General features: G+C 39.5%; 2 protein-coding genes across 5 annotated transcripts in view; one reads left to right on the plus strand and one right to left on the minus strand.

Moving 5' to 3' along the window:
- Nucleotides 1–6,335: 6,335 nt before the first annotated feature.
- On the minus strand, nucleotides 6,336–16,503 carry LOC308080295 (nuclear receptor subfamily 4 group A member 2-like; the record flags this gene model as incomplete). Its single annotated transcript, XM_080422091.1, has 6 exons — nucleotides 6,336–6,628; nucleotides 8,776–8,954; nucleotides 10,888–11,087; nucleotides 11,679–11,860; nucleotides 12,554–12,683; nucleotides 15,565–16,503. 6 exons carry the CDS (start codon nucleotides 16,501–16,503, stop codon nucleotides 6,336–6,338), a joined length of 1,923 nt encoding a protein of 640 aa, XP_080278217.1.
- Nucleotides 16,504–21,157: 4,654 nt separating this feature from the next.
- Nucleotides 21,158–27,536, plus strand: part of gpd2 (glycerol-3-phosphate dehydrogenase 2 (mitochondrial)) — a 47,784-nt gene continuing 41,405 nt past the window's right edge. For 2 of the 4 annotated variants that reach the window (XM_080422627.1, XM_080422628.1), the window contains exons 1-2: nucleotides 21,158–21,248; nucleotides 27,128–27,237. In XM_080422627.1, the coding sequence (XP_080278753.1) occupies nucleotides 27,136–27,237 (102 nt within the window). In that variant the 5' untranslated portion in view covers nucleotides 21,158–21,248; nucleotides 27,128–27,135. Of the gene's footprint in view, nucleotides 21,249–24,791; nucleotides 24,886–27,127; nucleotides 27,238–27,536 lie in introns of those variants that run through there. The other 2 variants (XM_080422629.1, XM_080422630.1) reach the window with 2 other exon arrangements.

The raw sequence follows: 27,536 nt of genomic DNA on the forward strand, positions 1-27,536 counted from the left end.
GATTTCAATCCCTCTATCGTGTGGACCCATCTCTCCTCTCCAAAAGGTGTCTGATGGGACCGTTTGAAGAGGAATAACTGGTTTTGGGGGCGAAGGCATAGCCTAGGCTCAGGAGGAGTGGATGAGGTGGACGTTTGAGGATTATAAATTAGGTCTACATCGCGCAGTGGTCTCTCTCTGGGGGAGGTTTTTAAGGGACCCGGTTTGGTTGTTTCTGTGACCTTTTGAAGAGTCACACAGAAGAATGCAGCTGAGACGTGCAGACAGGGGCCTATACGTGAAAGTTTTAGTGGGGAAAGGAAGTGCAAAGTGACTTTAGGTTATAGTGGAAGTGAGCTCTGAAGAGCAGTGGTGGAAAAAGTACTCAGATGTTTCACTTAAGTAAAAGTATCAATACTGCAAAGTAGAAATACTCCGTTACAAGTAGACGTCCGGAATTAAAAATGAACTTGAGTAAAAGTAGAAAAGTATTGGCATCAAAATGTACTTAAAGTACCAAAAGTAAAAGTACTAAAATGTTTGAAAATAGCAGATCTACGAACGTACAACACGTCGCGAAGCGACACGTTGTGAGCTTGTAGATCGGCTATTTTCAAATAGCCTAGGTATAAAATAGGGCTAAAGTGGTTGATGTATGTTTTATAATGTAGCAATTTATATCTGCAAAGTAACTAGTAACTAAAGTTTTCAAATAATTGTAGTGGAGTAAAAGTACAATATTTGCCTCTGAGATGTAATGGAGTAGAAGTAAAAGCACTGACAATTGTAAATCCTCCGGTAAAGTAAAAGTACCTCAAAACTGTACTTCGGTGCAGAAGTTGAGTAAATGTACTTTGTTACTTTACACCACTGGTAGTTCCAAACATTGGAACTTCCTCATTGAGAAAGAGAACTTCCGCATTCCATTCTTACATTGGGAGTCAACGCTAGTGTTGTCACTCTCATAGTTATATCACGCTGGGTAACCCTGGGTAACCCTGTAGCTGTAACGGAAGGCTGTGGTTGTTCTGTGGTTGGTGAACGCATTTGTGTCACCACTTTAACCATTATATTATACTTTGGCGCTATTCAAAAATAGCAGATATACAAGCTCATAGCGCGGCACCGAGTGCCGTGCTACGAGCTTGTAGATCTGCTATTTTTGAAAAGTAGTGAAAATTTGTGAAAATCTTTGAATATATATATATTTTTAAAGCAAATTTCTTTTACTCAAATCTTTGCTTCTGGGGGGGTCCCTGGAACGACATATTTTGAGATGGGGGTCTGCGGCCGAATACATATAATTTTGGGGGTCCTTGACATGAAACAGTTTGAGAACCACTGATTATAGCAGCGTACGTTTTTTCGAAAAACTGTTAGGATTTAGAAGACATTTGTAGAATCGGCCTCAGGTCTTAATGGGTTAAACCCTTTTCAGTATGTGTGTCTCAACGTTGTTTGATTACGTATTTAAAGGAGGAGTTCACCCAAAAAATGACGTATTTTCTATCAATTGCACACCCCATGAAGCCTTGAATGCATTGAGATGTTTTAGTTTTTGACACATTCTTAAGTCAATAATTTGATGACCGGGTGCATTTCCGGTAGCCGATAGGAGAGAAGTAATTTTTTGGGTGAATTTCTCCTTTAAACATCTGGCTATTGTGAGACTACTCAAGAAAAGTGAATGTATGTAATATGTGTCAGGCTGAGGCAGGAATATACTGCCAAATATCATTTTGGGGGTCCTTGGTACGAAAAACATTGAGAACTACTGATTTAGAACAGTGGTTCTCAAACTTTTTCATGTCAAGGACCCCCAAATTGACACTTATTAACCCGCGGACCCCCATTTGAAAAGATATGCCCAGGACCCCGATAAGAGGAGATTTTTATGTCTGTAGCAGTGATTTTCAACCATTTTAATTTCAAGGACCCCCAGTTTGACATGCTTTAGGCTACGGACCCCCATTTAATGGCATTTATATCTCTGGGACCCCAATTTATATTGTAAAATCAATGTTAATTTAACTCTTGAGAGTGTACACTCTCAGAGTTACAGACCCATAAGGGTCCATTTGGTTCCTAACTATCTATCATTTAGCTGGGGACCCCCTGGAACTCCCTCAAGGACCCCTGGGGGTCCCCGCACCCCACTTTGAGAACCAATGATTTAGAAGGCCTTCGTAGAATCGACTTTAGGTCTTAATGGGTTAAAACAGTTAATCTGTGTCAGATTACAGTTTAAAAGTGGTCCTATAGTCACGTCAAGCTGTCAAGCCACTGCGGTGGTCCGTGGCTTCTCTCTGGGCCTCTGCGACGGCCCAGATAAGGGCTAAGCTGTATATTGAAGATGGCTTGACGCAGAGATCAAAGGCACCTGGACCCTCAGAAAACCCCCCAGAGTTCATGGGCTCTTGAGATAAGACGTATACGGGCCCTATACTGTATATATATATACCGTCACAGAAGAACGGGTGAAAAGGGCTTGAATCGCTGCTTTTGTCTGTTTTAGGACCAGACACAAAACCTTAAAAAAACCTGTCTGTCTGTCTGTCTGTCTGTCTGTCATGCTCACGTATAAGCATGGTAGCCCACTGCAGTAGTTCTCAGACCTTTTTCATGTCAAGGACCCCCAAATTGAAACGTATTTGGCCGCGGACCCCCATCTGAAAATGCCTTGAAAATTATCTTTCCAAAAATGTTCAACAATTTTTCAATAGCCCACGTACAGCATATGGATAAAGGGGTCAAAATGTATTAACATTTTGCTGGGTTAACATTTTGCTGGGGGCCCCCTGGAACCCCCCCCCCCCCCCAAGGACCCCTGGTCATTGAGAACCAATGGCCTATACTGTGTGCGCCCCTTTCCTCAATCCTCCTCCGCTCCGTCAGAATATAACGTGACGTTTCACCAATAGTATGGATTGGGTTTATCTCCACATGCTGTGAATGAAGCCAGTGCATTTCTCTGCCGGCTCTATCATATCTGTGGCCTTTATTATACTTTCTAGCAAGCATAATCGTTTATTTTTATAAGACCTTTTACATATATCAAATTTATTGTCCCTCCCAGAAGAAGGGGGGGGAATGCCATGTGTCATTTTGGGGGTGAACTATCCCTTTAATTCAGTAACAAACGTGCTTTAAAAGCAGGGTAAGAGATCTTTTATTTGGTTAAAACAAAAGTTTTTTGTTAAAAGGTTAAAGCACTAATATTCTGATAGTAATCATTGCCATATAGCGTGTCTGTTCAGTAACAGCTGGGTCTCTGTCTCTCCAGCTCTTTCATAAAGAGAAAATACATGTTCTGGTGGATGGCCAAATTTGAGCCAATCAGAAGGGAATATTTATCAGCTAAACTTTTTTTTATAGTATTTTATTGTGTCATCACTCCCAATTTCACTTGTTTAATCATGTATCCTGTGTGAGTTCTCTCTCCTGATTGGATGAAATTGATATCCTATAAATGAAGTTTCTGTTTATTAAAGAGCTGGAGAGACATGGAGTGATGGAGACTCCTGTTACTGAACAAACACAGCCTACTATCAGGATATAGAGCTATTAAACACGTATTTTAACAAAGGGAAATCCCTTACCCTACCGTAATACCTAATATGTGTTGAAAACTTTCCAAATTGGACACGTGTGCTCATATGGAAGTTAGTACCTCGCCATGCATGCGACTAATCAATGCATTCGCTATTTCCTCTGCTTTGTTGTTCATTACCTCAGTGTATTGATTCATTTTAATAAACAGTATATTTTGCATTTTGTGACTCAACAGACAAAGAGCAATTTGGGAGTGGCGCTGATTAATGAATATTAAAATGAATCAATATAGGGTTTATCATCACAAACCGTCCGGATATCGAGGAAGCCTTTGGATTCACTCAGTGTGTTGGTTAGTTCATGTGTGTCAGGCCTACTTCTAAAATGAATACAATTTAACAATAATAAAACAATTTAAAAAATAACTTTTTAGATAAATAAACAACATTTACACAACTCATCTTAAAATGATGCATATAGCAAAATCACGATTTTGGGCTGTATTAGTCTACATCATGGCATTATTTTTATTCACTTAACTTGTGACAGAATGACACATAGGGCCTATTAATGCCCCATTAAGTTCTGGATAATTAACAAATTAGTCATTAACCCATTGATACCTGGAACGCATCTGTGTCACTTTAGATGTCTTTGGCTATTCAAAAATAGCAGATATACAAGCTCATAGCGCGGCACCGAGTGCCGCGCTATGAGCTTGTAGATCTGCTATTTTTGAAAAATCGAGAAAAAAAAAATGTTTCGATTTTTTTCCAAAAACTGTTAGGATTTAGATTTTTTTTTAAGAATCGCCTCAGGTCTTAAAGGGTTAAAGAGCATACATTGATTAGGCCTATGTATCCGTATCTAACAGACAAATCTTTGATAATACAAGTTAACCTCGTATAGACTAACTTATATCCAACATGACTCATATAGGCCTGCTATAAATAACCTAAATAAAATATAGGAGACACTCAGGTTGATGTTGATAAAACGTGGAATTCTTGGACACATGACAACAATAGACCCACAGCCAGCGTTGCCAGATTCTGTGAGAGAAACAAGCAACCGGGTCTAGGAAAACAAGCGTCTATGGGCCACATGAGCACTTTAAACATATACATCAGCTATTTGAGAATAGCAGATCTACAAGCTCACAACGTGTTGTTAGCTTGTAGATCTGCTATTTTCAAATAAAATCTTGGGGAACAATTATAATAAGCAGACCTGGCAACACAGCCCACAACCAGAAATGAGTTTCATAAAGCATCTGCCTGACTATCATCTATCAGGAGACCACAAGGGGAGGTAAATGTAAATTCCCATAGAAAGGAGGTGTTTTTCCCTTTTCTCCTTTGTACATAATAGTGTTTTGTATTTGTTGATGACATGTATTATTATGCTATGTTGATGAATTGAATACATAGGACCACAATGGAAACAAGTCCCCAAGCGTTAAAAAAAACGTAATGTCTGACTGTACCTCGTGCTGTTTACATTTCTGATTTAAAGTATCTAATCAATCAATGAACTACTCTTCCTGAAGTTAACGTGGGCCTGTTTCTCGTATATTCATCAAGATACTGCAATAAATGCATCTCCTAACCTCCTAATGACAATTACAATCCCAACTTTCAAAATCATAGCTTAGCTAAAAAAAAAAGGGAGAAAAAAATGGCTGCTTAGCCTGCTTTTCAAAAGGCAAAAACTTGTAAAATTTCTTCATTGCTACGGTTTACAAAACTAGGTTCACGACCTAAAGAGAGATTTACATTACATTACATTCGAACTTTTCGTGTTTTTTTTTGCGTAAATTAACACCCTACTTGATCATGATACAGCTTCACACAAAAGCATCAAAAGTAGCAGACCCACAAACTCGAAACGTTTCTAGCTTGTAGATCTGCTATGCTTTTGATGCTTTTGAAAATATGAATCCTGAAAATGTTGTCCCAAGTTTTATGGACATATGAGGTTTCCACTGACAGAGATGATATCCTGGGCCCTATCTTGTACGTCGCCTCACCCCCTTATCCCTAAACTTTTTAGCCATATTTTACTATTTTTAAAAACATTATGAACCCATTCAAACCGGGAAGGCATCTGTGTAACCACTTTATCCATATTTTATACTCTGGCTATTCAAAAATAGCAGATCTACAAGCTCATAGCGCGGCACCGAGTGAACTTGTAGATCTGCTATTTTTGAATTTTTTTGAAAATGTGTGCAAATCTTTGAATGTATATATATTTTTAAAGCGAATTTTTTTTACTCAAATCTTTGCTTCTGGGGGGTCCCTGGAACAAAATATTTTGAGATGGGGGTCCGCGGCCAAATACATATCATTTTGGGGGTCCTTGACATGAAAAGGTTTGGGAACCACTGATCTTTAAAAAAAAAATTTAGAAGACATTTGTAGAAGTGTATATTCATAGAGTTGCACAATTTTCTAAATTAGCAGATCTACGAGCTCGTAGCTCCTATGAGCTTGTATATCTGCTGTTTTTGAATAGCCAAAGAAATAAAAAAATGACACAGATGCGTTCCCGGTCTTAATGGGTTAGAAGCCGCTCTACATCGACACGTTGTGAGCTTGTAGATCGGCAATTTGAACTATTTTAAAATGTTTTTCAAAATGGTAAAGAATGGCAAAAAGTTTAGGCATAAGGGCTAAGGTGGCGCGCAAGATAGCGCCCCCTATATATTTCGACAAAACAGCAGGCATAATGAATAAAGGATGTTTTTTTGACCATGACGTTCGACATAAAAATGTTCCAGGTATTTTTTTGCGTGATGACAGTTAAAATGGCAACGTGTCCAAGAATAGCTTATCTATGATGGCCGGCGGAGGCACCAGGTCCTCCAGCTTGAGGTAGAATATCCTCTGCAGGCCCTGGATACACAGGGTGCGGAGTTCGGGCAGCTTGTCCAAGAGTTCGGATAAATGGTTCGATCGACAGGAGGAACCCGCTCCTCCTCCTCCTCCGCGACCGTCCTCCTCGTCGCTAGAGTTCACCACGTGGTCCTTCAGGCACGTGACTATGGCGTTCTGGAGGTCCTCCACTTTCCTGGGCTCCTTCAATCCGTGCCTCTCTGAAAAGGGATGAATTGAATACGTGATGAGTTGAATACATACAGTATAGGACCACAATGGAAACGAGCACCTCAGGGCTTTTTGTGTTATCCTTTTAGCGTTGTTATAAAAGTGTGCATTGTACTATTTGTGAACTGTTAAAAAAAAGTATTCAATCAATCAGTCAATCAATCAATCAATCAATCAATCAATCAGTCAGACAGACAGACAGACAGACAGACAGACAGACAGACAGACAGACAGACAGACAGACAGACAGACAGACAGACAGACAGACAGACAGACAGACAATCAATCAATCAATCAATCAATCAATCAATCAATCAATCAATCAATCAAACAAACAAACAAACAAACAAACAAACAAACAAACAATCAAAAAGCGTAATTGTGGTTTAAAGATAGTATAGCTACAGGCTATATAAATGTTTTATACTTTGCACAGTAAAATCCTCAATGTTCATTTATTCATTTGTAACTCTGAGAGTTTTCTACATTTTGAGTACATGCATTTTGTACACTCGCGGAGTTAAAGCTGTATAGCCAGGGTTGCATTGCTCACGGGACGACCTTGCACGCCGTGCAGGAACCTATATTTGACCAGGAGCATGCGCAGGCACACGCATAGATTTATAACGATTTTAAATTCACACCTCAACAAAGTTTACAAAGGCTCCCGACTCACACCAGGTGGATTAGCATAGGAATGAGCCTAGATGCATATCAATTGTCCATTGTGTGACCTGTAGTGTAGGTGTTAAGCGGCGTGCGCGTCACGTCATTAAAATAGAGTGCAACCACGTTCCAATTCAACATTGCAGCACTGTGTATAACTTTCCTCTTCTATCCCATGAATTGAACCCGGTTTCCCGCTCAAGTGCTGATATTTTTAACATTGAGCTAATAGAGCGTGCCTGCTTGCTCAGGGGATAAATGTAATCTTAACCCTTTAAGACCTGGAACTGTGTCATTTTTAGATTTGAGCTAAAAAGCATTCTTTTACACTTTGGGCTATTCAAAAATAGCAGATCTACAAGCTCGTAGCGCGGCACCGAGTGCCGCGCTACGAGCTTGCAGATCTGCTATTTTTGAAAAATCGTGAAAATGTGTGCAAATCTTTGAATATATATATTTTTAAAGCGAACATTTTTAACTCAAATCTTTGCTTCTGGGGGGTGCCTGGAACACCATATTTTGAGATGGGGGTGCCAAATACATATAATTCTGGGGGTCCTTGACATGAAAAATATTGAGCACCACCGATATAGAAACATATGTTTTTCAGAAAACTGTTGGGATTTAGGAGACATGTAGAATCGTCCTCAGGTCTTAAAGGGTTAATTTAAGAATCTAAGATAATTATAATTCTTGACATCTTGGCCACCAGGTTCAAATATCATGTCAGATCCTGTGTCTAGGTGAGACATGACCTTTGACACGATCTAAATGTCTCTCAATAGAAGAGCACGGAGACAAAATACAACCACCACAATGTATAAGTTATACTGTAGGCCTATTGTATCAACATACTCTACTACCATACAGATTGGTTACCAAAAAAAAGTTACACTATGCTTTAAATCATACGTGGGGAACTGGTGGCCCGGGGGCCACATGTGGCCCCCACCTTCACTTAATGCAAAACGACCCGCTTTAATTCAGTCTATATAAGTAGCTCAGTGGTTAAAATTCTAGTCTTTTTTATGTCCAATGTATTTGTATTTAAGTTCATAAAGTTAACATAAGTATAACTAAAAAATACATTTGAAATTCCAATTCAAAAATAGCTAAAACTAAATCAGGAATCCAATTAAAAAATAGCAAAAATAGCAGATCAACAAGCTCAAAACGCGTCGCACAGCGACGCGTTTTGAGCTTGCAGATCAGCTACTTTTGCTACTTTTGTGTGACATAGAATTTCGAAGTACGGCAATGATTTACGAAAAAAGTTCAAATACGGAAATAAGAGGTGTCTGCCCAACAGTATATATTATGCAATGTGGCCCTCTGTAGTGAGTGTGGAAATATAGTGGCCCTCTCCATCATCAAAGATGCTTTAAATGAACACTTTCACTGTGTGCACTATGAAGAATGGAATTTCTGTACAATTTTTAACAAAGTTTGCCAATTTGCGACTGTAACTTACCCGTGACCAGCGCGAGGGTGGAGATACAGGAGAAGGTGGACAGGTCCAGACTCATCCTCTGCAGGTTGGAGGAGAACTCCACGATGCTGTCCATCCACTCCCCGAAACCACGCACACACTGCAGCCGGTGGTACACCGAGCCGTCACAGAACACCAGCTTCCCTTCCTCTGGGCTGGATCTGACGTTATGATGCATGGAACAACATGGAATAGACAAGTACATGCCAATGGTGAGCAGTGAATTAACCACTTACACTAAAGTCACGATACGATACACGATATTGGGCTTACGATACCAATACGATACGATATATGGGACTTTTTTATTATGAAAATATGGGGGGGGGGGAATCAAATGCAAACAAATACTTCTGTTTTTGCATTATTATTATTGCCAAAATGTTTTTGAAAAAAAATATATATATGTATTTTATTTTATTTTATTTTATTTTATTCAAAAACGCCAAAACGATACATATCGTCACGAAAACGTATCGCGATATATTGTGGGACGATATATCGGCTCACCCCTAGAATTAACCAATTGAGCCCTATTTCAGATATAGTGGGAAATAGACGATCTACAAGCTCACAACTTGCCGTTAGGTTCACTATTTTTTAACATTTCTGAATAAAAAAAAAAAAATATATATATATATATTTGGGGGAAATGCTCTAAATGTCAATACAGTAATGCATTGATATTAATATATTATTTTTGTCGCATTTCTAAGCCAATAATTTGATGACCAGCAGCGGTTCCAGTAGGAGACACAAAGGCTGCGTCCACACAAGTCACCGGACGTTCCATCCACTCCAATGATATGGAAATCAAATTAATATCATGGGAGAGGATGGAACGTCCGATCACTCGACGCGTGTGTGTGTGTGTGTGTGTGTGTGGATGCACCCATATAGAGTCTCCTTTGTGTCTACCGGAAACGCTGCCTACCGGTCCGCTGGTCATCAAATTATTGGCTTAGGAATGTGACAAAAACAAAACAATATCCATGAATTCAAGTCTCCATGGGGTGACTAATCGATAGAAAAAAAGAAAACAGATATCTCACTATAGTATAGATCAGGGGTGGGCATCTTTGATGATAGAGAGGGCCACTATATTTCCACACTCACTCCAGAGGGCCACATTGCATATACTGTCGGGCAGACACGTCTTATCTCCGTATTTTAACTTTTTTCGCGATTGAATGCCATACTTCGCCATTCTATGTCACACAAAAAGTAGCAAAAATAGCCGATCTACAAGCTCGCTTGTAGATCTGCTATTTTTTAATTGGAAACCTGATTTTTTTTTTTTTTAATTGGAATCCTGAAAAGTATCATTTTTATTGTGCATTTTGCAAATGTGCAAATGCATTTAGTTATATTTATGTTTAACTTTATGAACTTATTTACAAATACATTAGACATAAAAAAGACAATAGCATTTTAATACTAGTCATTAAGCTACTAATATAGACTGAATTAAAGCGGGTTATGTTTGCATGTTTGGAATTGTAACAGCTGAAATCAATAGTATATCACTCCGCTCTCCTACTAGAGGTTCCCGATGCTTCTCATAAAAACACTGGTGTGGCTGCTTTCTGGGTCTATGGCCCTAAGTTGTGGAATACATTACCACTATAGAGCTTAAAAAGGCAAGCTCTCTCAGTATTTTTAAGAGTAAACTAAAAACCTATATTTTTAATATGGCATTTATTTAAATTCATCTTGTGTTCACGTTTTGTTTTTATTATTTTTATTACTTTTATTTTGTATTGCTATTTCTATTTTTGATTGTGTATAAATCTGCCCTATGTTTACTTGATTTTTAGTTATAACTACATTGTTTAGTTATGTTTCTGTTTGCCAATTATTTTTCTGGCATTCTACTGTTTATTGTCTTGATGTGAAGCACTTTGGGTTGCAATTTTGTATGAAAGGTGCTATACAAATAAAGTTATTATTATTATTATCGTCAGTATTCTGATATTAACCTGCGGGCCCCATTAAGTGAAGGTGGGGGCCGCATGTGGCCCCCGGGCCGCCAGTTGCCCATGTATGGTATATAGATAGCCTTTGTGATTATTTGGGGGAAACTGAAATAAACACCTGTAGGCCAGTCTCAGGACGAAGAGCTCCAGGAAGGCGGAGTAGAACAGGAGGTCCTGGTCGTGTCTGGGCAGAGCGGCGAGGCCAGGGATCCTGTGCGTCCAGCCGCGGATCACCTCCATGGAGCCCGTCAGCAGGTCGTAGAACCGCCGCACGTGTTCCGCGTCCTCGGCGAGAGGACTGCCTCCTGGTGGAGCCACCTGGAACTGAGAGGTCAGGGGTCACCGGTTTAATCAGCAAGTGTCCCCTGATGCACAGTAACACTTTTTTTTTTACTGTGCATCCATGGAGTATTCTTTTGAGAGCTATTTGACCTTAGAATACGCCAGTGGTTCTCAAACTGTGGGCACATGATTGGGGTCCCCAGATGACAGTGAAGTGACAATTTAAGGACTTTTAAGACCTTTTTAATACCTTAAAAAAGGGTTAGAATAAGACAAGAATAAGACCATTAGTGCATCAAAAGTAATCCAAAAACTATACTATAAAAACTGGTCAAACATTGGCCAAATTGTCAAATAAAAGAAATACAATAAGAAATTGTGAAAATAGCGTGAAAATACAAGTTCACAACGCCTTGCGTTGTGACCGTTGTGAGCTTGTAGATCGGCTATTTTCAGGAGGAACTGAGTCAAACAAAATTGCCTCAACTCCTACATTCCAAGAGCTTGTCAGGGTGTGGGGGGTCCCCATCAAATGTGATCATCTTGGGCGGGGGGTCACGGCCGGAAAAGGTTGAAAACCACTGGAATACGCTTTCAACTCGTAGAGTACATGACATGAGCGTTTACTTTGGAAAAGTCCAGGCGAGAGGGGGGAGGGTTCGATTCCACGTGCGCCCTGACCAGCGCGCTCAGGAGGGACCCCGGAGGCGAGGATGATGGTGATGAAGATGATGATGAGGGATCCGGCAGAGCCTTGGGTTTGGAGGGCAGGCGACCCCGTCGGCCCTTCAGACTGGCGGTCCGGACCACTATGACGACACAGATACAAAGCGAGTGTTGGATTTTTTGGATCGTTGGTTGCCAGTGGTGGAAAAAGTACTGCAATGTTTCAAGTAAAAGTATCAATACGGCAGTGTCTGTTACAAGTAAATGTCCAGTGATTTACTTGAGTAAATTTACAAAGGTTTTGGCATCAACATATACTTAAAAATACCAAAAGTAAAAGTACTCATTGTGCAGAATGTCCCATTTCACAAGTTCAAAATGTACAAAAATCTTTTGAAAATAGCCGATCTACAAGCTCACAATGCGTCGCATCGCGACACATTGTGAGCTTGTAGATCGGCTATTTTCAAATGGCTGAAAAAAAGTATATATAGGGCTGAGGTGGTTAATGTATGCTTTGTGATAATAATCTAAATCTGCAACTAACTAGTAAAGCTGTCAAATAATTATAGTGGAGTAAAAGTACAATATTTGCCTCTAAGATGTAGTGGAGTAGAAGTCAAAATACATAAAATTGGAAATACTCCATTAAAGTAAAAAAGAAAAAACCTAAAAATGTCACTTAAGTACAGTACTTGAATAAATGTACTTGGTTACTTTACACCACTGTTGCTTTCAAGTAAACACATTTGTCCCATGCACATGCAACAATTACGCAGGAAGACAAGCGTATATCAGATGTAATCTTAAATGTAATGCAACGAATGTAATCTCACCCTCTTTGACCATCCCCACGGCCAGGCACTTCTGGAAGCGACAGTACTGGCATCTGTTCCTCCTGCGTTTGTCTACGGGACAGCTTTTGGCAGCTAAACACACATATCTGGCATTTTTCTGGACCGTTCGCTGCATGGGGCGGAAAAAGGAACAAAACGCACATTTGTCTCAATTTTAATGGGCCAACACGTCACTCTTGCACACTGGAGGCATTATACGAGATTGTACAGTAAGAAATTGATATCACCAGTATAGCGGGCTATGACGCTATAAGGATCAGTGGTGTAAAGTAACTAAGTACATTTACTCAAGTACTGTACTTAAGTAAAATGTTGAGGTATTTTGTACTTTGCTTGAGTATTTCCATTTTCCACTACTTTTACTTCTACTCCACTACATCTCAGAGGCAAATATAGTACTTTTACTCCGCTATAATTATTTGAACAGTTTAGTTACTAGTTACTTTGTAGATTGATTATTATTACAAAACATACATTAACCACTGTTGAAGTGTACTATATACATTTCGGCCATTTGAAAATAGCCGATCTACAAGCTCACAATGCGTCGCAATGCAGCATTGTAAGCTTGTAGATCTGCTATTTTCAAAAGATTTTTATACATTTGAAAACTTGAAATGGGACATTCTGCACAATGAGTACTTTTACTTTTGGTACTTTAAGTACATTTTGATGCCAATACTTTTGTACTTTTATTCAAGAACATTTTTAATTCCGGACTTTTACTTGTAGTATTTGAGTATACTTTTTCCACCTCCGACACTATCTGTCCGAGTGGACCTCTAACTGCACATACAGGCTATAAACAGAGCTGCTACCTCTAAACACATTTTGAATCTGAGGCTTTTTTCGTATACAATTTAAATAGTTTTGAGAAAAATGCTGCTAATTGTCCCAAAAGTGACTGTCAAAAGATTGCTGCCATTTGTTTCAAAAAGCTTTATACCCTATATATATAACATGTATATATAACGACACAATGTGATGTATAGCTTTATTTTATTTAGGACTATTTTGACACTTGCTTTGGCAATGTAAACGTCTGTTTTCTCAGGCCAATAAAGCTCCTTTGATTTGAATTGACATGCATTTATGTGAGACTTTGTGACAGCAGCCCAAAGGCTCTCTCTCTTCTTGTCATTCAACCATTCTCGCTCTAGGCCTTTTTTATTTTTATTTTTTACGACAAATAAAGCAAAGTGCCTGCAGTTGCCTGAAAATCAGTGGTGGAAAAAGTACTCTAACGTTTTAATTAAGTAAAAGTATCGATACTGTAATGTAGAAATATTATTTTACAAGTAGAAGTCCGGAATTCAAAATGTACTTGAGTAAAACTGTAAAAGTACAAAAGTATTGGTATCAACATGTGCTTAAATGCAAAAGTAAAAGTAATCATTATGCAGACTGTGCCGTTTCACACGTTTTCAAATGTATAAAGTGTAGGCCTACACACTTTTTAAAATAGCAGATCTACAAGCTGACAATGAGTTGCATGGCCATGCATTGAGAGCTTGTAGATCGTCTATTTTCAAATGGCCGAAATGTATATATGGCTGAAGTGGGTACTAATGTATGTTTTGTAATAATAATCAAAATCTATAAAGTAACTAGTAACCAAAGATTTCAAATAATAGTGGTGGAGTAAAAGTATAATATTAGAGTACTGAAAAATATCTCCATTAAAGTAAAAATGTCTCAAAATTGTACTTAAAAGTACAGTACTTGAGTAAATGTAATTAGTTACTGTACATCACTGCTCAAAATGGTATATGAATCGCAAGTCTCAAATGTGTCCTCAAAGCCATTTGAAGCTGCAACACATTCTAGATGCACACAGTTCAGACGTTGGGTAAATACTGATCCGTGGTCAGTCATAACTTATAGAACCTCAAGGGATCTTTCTGCCAGCGCGACACTTGTCTGATACACATAGAACTTTAAGTACGTGGCTGACCATTTTCACAGGACATTTTGCTAATATGTGCCTGAAAACGTATCTCCCTGCTGTGTCCAAAGTGGCCCAATGTATAGGCTATAGCCTATTTTTTTTGCATTGCATTATTTAATCTGAATGACAGAAATATATCATCCATGTTATATGTTGTCATCTTCATATTTAGTTATTTATTATGATGGGATATAGGTTATTATAATATAGTTGTTAATTTTTCATTGTTTATAAAAAAGTATAATAGTGTAATAGTCATGGGACACAAGAAATCGTGTAATAAGAAGACAGTGCACATTTGAACATAATAAAAGATGACATGGATCGAAATATTTGCTGGTAAATTGTTCCAATCAGGGGTAAAGGGCCCTATTTTCACGGTGCCTTACTCATTATCTAAACTTCTTTGCCATTTTTTACTATTTTATTTGACTATTTACACATTTTTTTTCCCGATCTACATCGACACGTTGTGAGCTTGTAGATTGGCTATTTGAACTATTTGAAAATGTTTTTAAAAATAGTAACAAATGGCAAAGAAGTTAATGGGCAAGGAGGCACTGGAGAAAATAGGGCCCAAAGGCTTTCTTGCCTATAATGAAATAAATCAGTGGTTCTCAACCAGTGTCCCTGAGGGGGTTCCAGGTGGTCCCCATGCAGCTAAATGATGGAGAGTTGGTAACCAAATGAACCCTTATAGATCTTTAACTCTTGAGAGAGCGTAAAATGAAACCAAATCCATTTGGTTTCATTTTACGCTCTCAAGAGTTAAATTATTGTTAAACACCTGCATTACTTAATTAAATTATTATTATTTTGCCTATTATCTCTCCTATATGGTAGCCTACCACGTCAGTATGGAATCGTGGACACAATCTTATCCAACGATAACAAAAATATTCTAAGTCTTGGGGTCTGAGAGGCAAAATCTCATCAAATGGTGCATGGTTCCGTGGCTCAATTAAATGCCAAATAAATAATGGAGATTGATATGACAAGGGTTGGAAAACCTCTGAAATAAATCAATCAATCAAAGATGTACCTTGAAGAAGCCCTTGCAGCCCTCGCAGGTGCGCACCCCGTAGTGCTGGCAGGCGGCGTTGTCCCCGCAGACAGCGCACAGGCCCTCCGTGCTGCTGAAGGCTCCTCTGGCGCTAGGAGGAGAGGATGGAGCCTGATGATGATAATCCACGTAGTGGTGATGGTGGTGGTGGTGGCCATGGTGGGCCAGCTGGAGGACATGGTGGAGGGGGAAGCCCCCCACACTGTGGGGGGATCCTCCGTGGGGTCCGGGACCCTCCAGCGGGTGCTGATGCACGTCCAAGTTCATGGACACGTGGAGAGAGCCGTCAAACTTCAGGTGACTCGGGTTCCCGCCGCCGTGCTGGCGGGAAAACAAGGAGACGCGGGAAAGCGCGTTTTTCTTATCCATCGCCGCCAAATAGTCCTGACGGAAAGTGTACCGACACCCGGAGTCTTCCCACGCGTGTCCGTGATGATGATGACTTTGGAAACCGGAGGCGACCGGTGCGTGAGGAGACGGGGATCTGTAATAGACGGAGCCCGGGGAAGCCTCGGGCTCATGGTGGCGCTGATGCTGGTACCCGTGCGTCGTGGTGTGCGCGACGTCCTCCACTTTGACGCACGACATCGGCTCCCCGTGATGATGGTGGACGGGCACCTGGAACAGACACGGAGGAGGCTTGACGTCGTTATAGCCGGAGGAGGAGGAGGAGGAGCAGTTGTCCACCAGAGCGCAGAAGCTGCCGGGGACTGAGGTGGTGCATGCGGCCGCCTCGGCGTTGTTGTTGGTCAGATCCATGCTGAACTTGACCACCTCCGGGGTGAGGAGGAGGTCACAGCAGGGGCCCCGCTCCCCACCACCGGGGGGACACTGCTGCTGCTGCTGCGACGCGGGGCTGATGATGATGGTGGCTCCTTGAGGGGAAGAGCCACACTGATGCGCTTGGACGCAGGGCATGTTCACTGGAAATCACACACGAGCAGTGGCGTAAAGTAACGAAGTACATTTACTCAAGTACTGTACTTAAAGGAGGAGTTCACCCAAAAAATGACTTATTTTCTATCAATTACACACCCCATGAAGCCTTGATTTCATGGATTTATTTTTGTTTTTGTGGCATTCCTAAGACAATAATTTGATGACCGTGTGTATTTCTGGTAGGAGACACAAATAATCTACTTTGTGTCTCCTACCAGATACATTAGCCGGTAGGACACAGGAATCAAATTATTAGCTTAGGAATGCGACAAAAACAAAAAATAATCCATGGATTCAAGGCTTCATAGGGTGTGCAATTGATAGAAAATAAGTCATTTTTTGGGTGAACTCCTCCTTTAAGCACAATTTTGAGGATTTTTTTTTACTTTACTGGAGTAATTCCAATTTTCTGTATTTTCTACTCCACTAACATCTCAGTGGCAAATATTGTGCTTTTGCTCCACTACAATTATTTGAAAACTTTAGTTACTGTAGTTACTTTGTAGATTTTGATTATTATTATTACAAAACATACTTAACCACATACTTGATACCAATACGTTTTTTCCTTTTCTCAAGTAGCCTACATTTTTTATTCCGGACTTTTACTTGTAACAGAGTATTTCTACATTGCAGTATTAATACTTTTACTTAAGTAAAACATTTGAGTACTTTTTTTCACCACTGCACATGAGCACTTCAATCAATCGATCTCACGGTTTGAAGAGAATAAGTAATCTCCAATAATAAGAGAGATCCAAGCCAAACAAAAGCACATGGATCGCCATGCATGGCGAATAAAGGCGCACATGCATGCGTAACGGTCACAATATCTGGAGACGGCGTTGCAGATGACATAGTTAGCCTACATTACATACTTGAGGGAATGTGTCTTCTACAAACTCCCAAAAACGAAATAAAGACATTAAAATGAAATTAATTCAACAAAAGAAGATATATAGCATCACATTGATCACACAACGCATTGCGCAGTTTTGGTAAGTCCTTGTGGACTTTTTTGAACGGACCTTTTAGACAAAGTGTTTTAGGCTATACTTGCTGTGTTGTTTTTACATTTCTGCCTAATAAAATATTCAATCAATCAATCAATCAATCAATCAATCAATCAATCAGTGGATAAACGTGTCAACCATAGAGACTGCATGCATACTTATGACACCAAGCTTTAGGTTTATTTATGTTCTAATAAGAATATGAGTCACAATACCTTAGATTTTCATCCTGCAGTACTGAATCTCATCCGTACGGGTTGGTAGCCTATATAAATGTCAATTCCCATATAAGTAACCTATATAAATGTCCAGTTCCCAAATATAAATGTCCAGTTCCCATACAGTAGTATCCTATATAAATGTCCAGTTCCCTACAGTAGTCCCAGTGCCAGCAGAGCAGAGCTGATGTCCTGTCTGCTCCTTGTCTTCTTGCAGACTGACTGAGGCTGACACTGACAATGTGCTTTTGTTGATGTGGGGCACCACGTGCCACAGCCCGTTACGCACAGGCACGTAGGACGGTCACACGCACACACACGAGCATGATGTTCTACCAATATTGTCTATAGGGGCGTGCATGTATTTCATGAGATTAAAGCTTTAGGCTATATAGAATATACAGAGGTGCAAATAACTCTATAGCCTACAACAAATCATAGGTTTTGATATACTTATCTTTTTGACATATTCTAAAATCAGTAGCCTAATTATACTTTTTTTTGGTGTGTCTGTTATTATGTCACAATTAGGAAAATATTGCATTTTTCTTTGAGAATGGTAGCTAATAGATGCTGAATCGCCACTACCGACAGCACCACTGGACCATGGGAGGGATTGATTGGTACAATGTCATTTTGGTCTTTGTTGACATAACATAACATATAACTTAAAAAAGTGCTCCTCGGAGCATAGGTTTCTGCCAGGTCAGGTTATTGTCAGGGCTGCCAACATTGGACTGTCAGAATCCAGGAGATCTTTTTTTTTAGGGGGGGGGGGGACTCCCCAAGCGGGGGGTCTGGGGGTCCTCCCACCGAAACCTTTTATCAGAGTAGATGTAATGTCATGCGTTTTGGTGAATTTTGTGTGTTTGATACTTTTATCAGGCTTTATAGCATTGGAAAAGGATGGGTACATTTCATCCATTACAACGCTAAAAGTATAGGCTTTTAAAAAGGTAGGAGTGTAATCCCAAATCCAGGAGAAATCCAGGATACATGACAAGCCAGGAGATTGTCAGGAGACGTTGTCGAAATCCAGGAGACTCCTGCAGGATCCAGGAGTGTTGGCAGCCCTATAGTTATTGTGGGTCAGCAATGTTCAGAATTCGCCAATCAGCATGGAATATGAAAAATCAGACGGATCCGTCTTAATCACTTGACTATAGATAATGTACCGATTTGCTGATGTTTGGACCAAATTTAGAAGTAATATTAAAAAAATGGCCTCCTGGACTGGTGGCGCTATAATAGGGAAATGTGAAAAAGGTGGCACTTAGCAGAATGTGTGTGCAAAGTTTCATCACAAACTTCATGATTTGTGCAATTTATTCAAAACCAGCCATGCAGTTATAGGTAAACTTATGAATCGGCCTGTTATAGCGCCCCCATGAGGCTGATTTGAAAACTTTCAAGTGGCATTTCTTCCTCGGCCTAGTGGGAATGTGCGGGAATGTACATTCATTGAAAGACTATGCAAACTCATTCAAAACCAGTGTCAGGCTCTATAATCTATTTACTTTATCTTTATTTTTATCAATAAAAGGCTTATCTTATCTTTTATCACACTCTCTCTCTCCACACACACACACACACACACACACACACACACACACACACACACTCACACTCACACTCACACACACACACACACACACACACACACACACACACACACACACACACACACACACACACACACACACACACACACACACACACACTAATAGAGGATGGTGCCAATTGACCTCAGGAGGTCTATGACCTGTACATGTGAAATGAATCAACACTGAGCATGGTCTATTTCTCACATAAAATACTATGATGATGTTTTTTTTGTTGTATAGAGCGGTGGTTCTCAAATAAAAGTGGGGTCCACTCCGGGTGCTTGAGGGGGTTCCAGGGGGTCCCCAGCAAATATAACATCACAATGTGGGCGGCAGTGGCTCAGGGAGTGGTCGGTAGAGCGGCCGGATGGAAGCCGTAAGGTTTACAGTTAGATCCCGGGCTCCCCCAGAAGAGTTACTGTCGAAGTGTCTTTGAGCAAGACACTGAACCCCTAATTGCTCCCGATGAGCAGGTTGGTGCCTTGCATGGTTTCCTCCGCCATCGGTGTGTGTATGAATGTGTGTGTGAATGGGTATGTAATGCACAATCTATGTAAAGCACTTCGGATAAAAGCGCTATATAAATGCACCATTTACCATTTACAATCATTTTAAAGGCATAGAATGAAACTTTGCTTTCCTGTGTTCACATAACAAAACAACATAATAGGCCTATATTTTGTTTGCACCAATCATTTCCCTCTTTACCAGTAGTCATCAGCCACTGGAGAAGTGTGGTGGTGTTTACGAGCAGAAACACACTGGAGTGGTGGTGTTTACCAGCAAAAACACACTGGAGTAGTGTGGTGGTGTTTACCAGCAGAAACACACTGAAGATGTGGTGGTGTTTACCAGCAGAAACACACTGGAGTAGTGTGGTGGTGTTTACCAGCAGAAACACACTGCCCCTTAGTGTATTTGGATGTTTTCACTATTTGTTTGGGTAGCCCCAAAACATCCCTGTCTAAACAAACAGTGAAAACACCAAAATACACAGAGGGCACTAGGTGTGTTTCTGCAGGTAAACACCAGAGATGTAAAGTGACTAAGTACATTTACTTAAGTAAAATGAGCTATTACTACTTTACTGGAGTATTTCCAAATGTCAATACTTTTACTTCTACTCCACTACATCTCTGAGGAAAATATTGTGCTTTTACTCCACTACAATTACTTGAAAACTTTAGTTAATAGTTACTTTGTAGATTCTCATTATTATTACAAAACATACATTAACCACTTCAGCCCTATATACAATTCGGCCATTTGAAAATAGCCGATCTACAAGCTCACAATGCGCCGCGATGCAACGCATTGTGAGCCTGTAGATCTGCTATTTTTTATATACATATTATTTTATACATGTTATACATTTGAAAACTTGTGAAATGGGACATTCTGCATGATGAGTACTTTCTACTTTTGTACTTTGAGTACATTTATTTTACTGAATAAAATGTTTAACTCCAGACTTTTACTTGTAACAGAGTATTTCCACATAGCAGTATTAATATTTGTATTATTAAGTAAGAAATGTGAGTACTTTTTTACACCACTGACTGGTTTAACATTATAGATCATCATCTCTATCATAAAGCAACAGTCTCTCGGTGTGGGCGGGGCTGAACCCTGCATCACCTTCTCCAGGATGCTTGTGCAACATTACAGTTGCACCGACGAAGGCCCCGCCTCCTCCTCACACACATACACACACGATTGGACGAGCGTCGCTTTCCTGCCGCGTCCCCATTGGCTCTCGCGCCGTGTCACTCAAAACGCACCCTGCTGCTTCCTGGTTTGTTAAACCTCCCAAAGATAAGCGATGTTGTCGGTGTGTTGACGCCCTGCATCATCAACACAGACACTCCGCACTTAAACACCAGCAAACTGTAAGTTATCTGTCTTAAAAACTGTCTGTTTGGGTCACTTTGTGTGATATTATAAACGTTTAATAACATCATAATAATAATACATACATGGTAGTAACTAACTAGCCCTCTGGGCTCAATGGCAGAGAGCCAATGAATACAGAGAGAAGAGAGTGTCTTTGAAGCTTTGAGTCTTTGACTGGAAAGGCTGTAAATTACAGGAAAGGCTGTAAATAGAAACACAATATAATGTGTTTTATGTTTGTATTAGCCTTGGATCATCAAGACCATCATATATTTATTTTTTTGCTTTATACATCTATGATAGTGTTGATGATCCAACTAAGGCTACTAAGGCTATGTTTGTGTAATTCATGGCAAACAGTCAATTGTATTATTATTATTTTATTATTATATATATATATTTTTGTATTAGCCTTGGATCAAGACTATCATAGATGTATTTTTTTTTGCTTTCATATACGAAAGCAAAACATACATCTATGATAGTCCAAGGCTATGTTTGTATAATTTATGGCAAACAGTCATGTTTATTTTATGGTCGTAAAAACACCACAGACATGCTTGAAAACAACCCATAAATGGAAATAATATAGTAATATTGTGGTTTATTTTTCATACCACTGTTCCTATTGGTGAGTGACCAGCATATGGTTGGATGGCGGTTTCCTTGGCTGTGATTTTGTTATGACATTAAAGGAATAGTTCACCCAAAAAAGTACTTTTTTCTTTTTTTTAAATCAATTACACACCCCATGAAGCATTGAATTCATTCATGGTCATTTTTGGGGTTTTTCTTTTGCTTCATGGCGTGTGTAATTGATAGAAAATAAGTCATGTTTTGGGTGAACTATACTGTATACAGCACAAGGCACAGTCAGACAGTAAAGGCTAAAAAGGATAACACAAAAAAAGTCCTGGGGGACTTGTTTCCATTGTGGTCCTATGTATTCAATTCATCAACATAATACATATGTTAATATAATTATGATTATAGCGTAGTGTAACGTTATAAACGTGACATTAAATCCACATTGTGGTTTAATCAACACTTTAACACATGCATGCGACCATGTGATGTGATGCAATGGGGCCGCTGCTGGAAATTAGATGCAGGGTTTGCTGTGATTTAATATAAAACATTGTGACGAGATCATTGACCCATTAAGACCAGAGGCCGATTCTACTAATGCCTTCTAAATCAGTGGTTCTCAAACTTTTTCGTGCCAAGGACCGCCAGAAATGGTATGTATTTGGCCGCGGACCCCCATCTGAAAATGTTTCGTGCCAGACAGTGACCCACAGAAGAGAAGATTTGTGTTAATTAATATTTTTCAAAAAATTCAAAAATAGCCGATGTACAAGCTCACAGCGCGTCACTTCTTGTCATGCTGCGAGCTTGTATATCTGCTGTTTTTGGAAACGACTGTTCTAAATCCTAACAGTTTTCTAAAAAATAAATGTATATATATATATATATATATATATAAGCTCGCAGCGTGACAAGAAGTGATGTGCTGGGAGCTTGTACATCTGCTATTTTTGATATGTATATGTATATGTATATGTGTGTATATATATATATATATATATATATATATATATATATATATATATATATATATATATATATATATATGTATATGAGTTAATAACATTTCTTTGTGGTTTCTGGTGTGATGATGAAACCCTGTGACATTTACTTTTACTACAAACATAGTAGTCATAGTATCTGTCCCTTCTGTCACCCTAAAGGTAAAAATAACCCACTGATCAGTCTCCAAGGACCATCCCACATTTTACAACCAGCCCCCTAACCCTCCACCACATGATGCTGCTGACTCACAATGAACTTGCTAAAATCACCTCGTACTATGTGGTCTTGCACTTGATGGCGTCATCATGAATGATAGTGTCATAAATAATACTGCGGGGTTAATCTTTATGAGAGGATAGGCCTATCCTATAGGCCAGTGGTTCTCAACCAGTGGTCCGGGGACCACCAGTTGTCCTTGGGACCACCTCTTAGCTTTGGCTTTTAAAAAATAGCAGATCTACAAGCTCATAGCACGGCACCGAGTGCCGCGCTATGAGCTTGTAGATCTGCTATTTTTTTTTTTATCTTGAAAATGTTTGCATATCTTTGAATATATATATATATATATATATATATATATATATATATATATATATATATATATATATATATATAGTTTTTAGAGTGAACATTTTTAACTGAAATATTTGCTTCTGGGAGTCCCTGACACAAAACATTTTCAGATGCGGGTCCGCGGCCAAATGTATATCAATTTAGGGGTCCTTGGCATGAAAAAGGTTGAAAACCACTGCTATAGGCCAGTTTCATGGACCCCCCCCCCTATAACTCTGAGAGTGTACAAATGGACCTGTAAGGGTTAATAGGTAGGATACTTTTATTGGCAGTTTAAAATGGTCACAACAGTGTCATTTCATTAATAAAACACCAGCGTGGACTATACACTAAAAAAGCCGTAGCTTGTTTCCATTGTGGTCCACCTTGAGACATATAACGGCACACAAACACACTGCACAAACAACCATGAAACAAAGTTTTGATCCTTATATATATATATACAGCAATACATATACTGTAGGACAAGAAGGTGCCCTGAGAGAAGAATCCAAAGCAGAGGGGGCTATCCGGGGTAGGGGTCTTAAAGGGATATTTCACTTTCAAAAAAACTTTGGGTCATTTTATCGTCTACTCAGGCAGACAGTTTTTAAGTTGCTTGTTTCAGTATTTAGATATTTGATATTTGTTTTATCAGACACGCCCCCTTCCTATACAAACCCATTATAACTTCAAACTCCATTTCTAACATGTTAGATTTATCGAAAACACCCGTCCTTGGTTCTGGTGACTCACCCTGCCCTCCTAATACGCGAGGGGGCCGTGTTTTTTCGATTACTTTTTTCATTTATTTTATTAATTTTTTTTATTGTGTTAATTGTTTTTCTTCATTTTCTCAAAAAAATATTAAAAATAAATGAAAAAAGTAATCGAAAAAAACACGGCCCCTATTTATAACTATACCTTTCAGGACGGGAACCTCTTTTGGGGTTCTTGTTGCTATGTACAGTAGATAGCAACATACATTTGTTGTCATTTTTGTTTTTCAGAAAACTTCAGGTCAGGATTTAGAAGGCGAAAAATGATAATAGTCATAATAGTTTGGAATATGTGCAAAGGCTAAATGTACAGTGACAAATGCAAAACTATAAACTAAAGGGAACTAAACCATTATATCATCATTATGCTGTCATATTGGCATTGTTACATACAAGACACACGTTGGTCTACTACAGAGCATTATGAAAGTTTGTGGATGCTTTTTATTCCCGAGCACCTTATGGGTTGTACCGTCCCGTCAGTGAATCCATTTTTAGCGCGTGTGTGCGTGGCCCCAGCAGCATTTGACCCCCGCTAACCCCCTGGCTGGCAGTGAGTCACGCTCTGTCCATTACTGTCCATAGTGTCGGACCTCTCATGTGGACGGCTTGGAATAAACTCCCATTACACCTAAGAAGACAGGACAGCCTCTGTGGATATAGCTTTTAAAGCACAGCTCAAGACCTATCTCTTCACTCTTGCTTTTAGGTGATTTTTAAATCTCTGCTTTTATTTTAATGTTGTTTTATGCTTTTGCTTTTATTTATTTTTTGCCTTTATTGTTAAATTATGTGTAGTTTTTCTGTAATGCACTTGTGCTTTATTCTTGCTCTGTAAGCACTTTGAGCTGCATTTGATGTCATGAAAAGTGTATTATTATGAATGTTGTTATAGTTAAATAAGGGAGCGTTATTTAACATGCATGGGTCTTTTATTACTACGAACATACCTTAAGGGCCAACACCTGTTGCTGCAGATTTTCACATTTTAGACTGCATGAAGGACAAACGCTTAAACAGCAAAGCATGTTGAATGACACATTCTTTTTGCACACACTCACACACACACACACACACACACACACACAAATAACCCCCCCCCCCCCCGCCTCTACCACTTGAGCCCTATATACTTTGTCATGCGATGAATGGCGTAAACAGCCGATCTACAAGTGAGCTTGTAGATCGGCTTATTTTATTTTAACCCATTGAGACCTGGTACGCACCTGTGTAATTTTTTTATTTGAGCTAAAAATAACATTATTTTACACTTTGGCTATTCAAAAATAGCAGATATACAAGCTCATAGCGCGGCACCAAGTGCCGCGCTACGAGCTTGTAGATCTGCTATTTTTGAAAAATCGTGAAAATGTGTGCAAATTGAATATATATATTATTTTAAAGCAAACATTTTTAACTCAAATCTTTGCTTCTGGGGGGTCCCTGGAACAAAACATTTTGAGATAGTGGTCGGCGGCCAAATACATATCATTTTGGGGGTCCTTGACCTGAAAAAGTTTGAGCACCACTGATATAGAAACATACGTTTTTCAGAAAACTGTTGGGATTTAGAAGACATTTTGTAGAATCGGCTTCAGGTCTTAATGGGTGAAAGAAAAGCCCGCGTGTTTGCGTTTATGTTATACGACCTTAGTTTTAAGGTTACCAAGTTGTTTTCTATGATTGTGCCACGTAAGCACGCAGTTTAACAATGCGTGAATGTTGGGGAACATTCCCTGGTCACTGTGGAACTGACGGGCCCTTGTGCTCACGAGCATGCGTGCATGCATGCCACAGATACACACATTCAATGCATGACCACGTTCGTGCAGGCATGTAACATGTGTGCATGCATGCATAGGTGCAGTGCGCTCGCACTCACACATACACACATTCAGTGTACAAAACATACACATAATGCAGGCATACGAGGACACGCGCATGCACGGACGTACACGCATAATCGCTAAGAAAACGATTGATATTTGCAGCCCTAGTACAATACATAATACGCAGCCAGACACAGTGGTGGAAAGTAACTATGTACATTTACTTAAGTACAATTCTGAGGCACTTTTACTTTACTGGAGTATTTCCAATTGTCTATACTTTTACTTTTGCTCCACTACATCTCAGAGACAAATATTGTACTTTTACTCCACTATTTTTTTTTGGAAAACTTTAGTTACTAGTTACTTTGCAGATATAAATGATTATATTATAAAACATACATTAACCACTTTAGCCCTATTTTATACCTAGGCTATTTGAAAATAGCAGATCTACAAGCTGTGAGCTTGTAGATCTGCTATTTTCAAACATTTCCGTACTTTTACTTTTGGTACTTTAACCCATTGATACCTGGAACGCTTCTGTGTCACTTTAGATGTCTTTGGCTATTCAAAAATAGCAGATATACAAGCTCATAGCGCGGCACCGAGTGCCGCGCTATGAACTTGTAGATCTGCTATTTTTGAAAAATCATGAAAATTTTTTTTTTATATTTTTTTCAAAAACCTGTTGGGATTTAGATTTTTTAAAAAGAATCGCCTCAGGTATTAATGGGTTAAGTACATTTTTATACCAATAATTTTGTACTTTTACTCAAGTACATTTTGGCCAGGCATTTAAGGACACGCATGCACGGCCATAATGTTAATGCATAAGCACGTAGCAACATTCCATTTATTTCTCCATCTCTTTGTCTCTCTCTCTCTCTCTCTCTCTTTCTCTTTCTCTTTCTCTTTCTCTCTCTCTCTCTCTCTCTCTCTCTCTCTCTCTCTCTCTCTCTGTCTCTCTACCATGACCCTTGTCCTTCAGCCCCGGGCTGCTGGCCCTAATAGTCTCTCTAACCCACTCACACACTCACTCACTCCTCAGTGCAACTGAGGCTCTGTCCTTTTATACTGTATATTGACACGCTTGCTCCTTCTTCTCTCCTCACCGTGCAGGAGGACCCATGGCGTTCCGGAAGGCTGCCAAACGGACGGCCATCATCGGCGGCGGTGCCGTCGCCGCGCTCCTTGGCCTATCACAGCTCTCCGAGTACAGGAAGACACAGGTAAGCTGCTGGAGGGAGGGGTGGAGGGGTCGGTATCGGGAAGAGTGGGCACTAAGGAAGAGTGGGCACCTCAGTGTATATTAGAACATGTTTGAACATTTGAAAATTAAGTTCTAATATTTCTACAACTGCTACTCAACTTGTATAGCCTGTTTAAGTCTGATAATAATGATGTAACGTGCATGTTCACATCATGTATACTTTACATTACTCCATTAGTCCATTTTTCTAATATTTAACTTTTTAACGTGTTGGATAAAATGGCCAGTTTTACATTGAGGTGCCAACTCTTCCTTAGT

Source organism: Gymnoscopelus braueri (assembly GCF_963280865.1).
Source record: "Gymnoscopelus braueri genome assembly, chromosome: 24".
In the NCBI taxonomy this organism is placed as follows: domain Eukaryota; kingdom Metazoa; phylum Chordata; class Actinopteri; order Myctophiformes; family Myctophidae; genus Gymnoscopelus; species Gymnoscopelus braueri.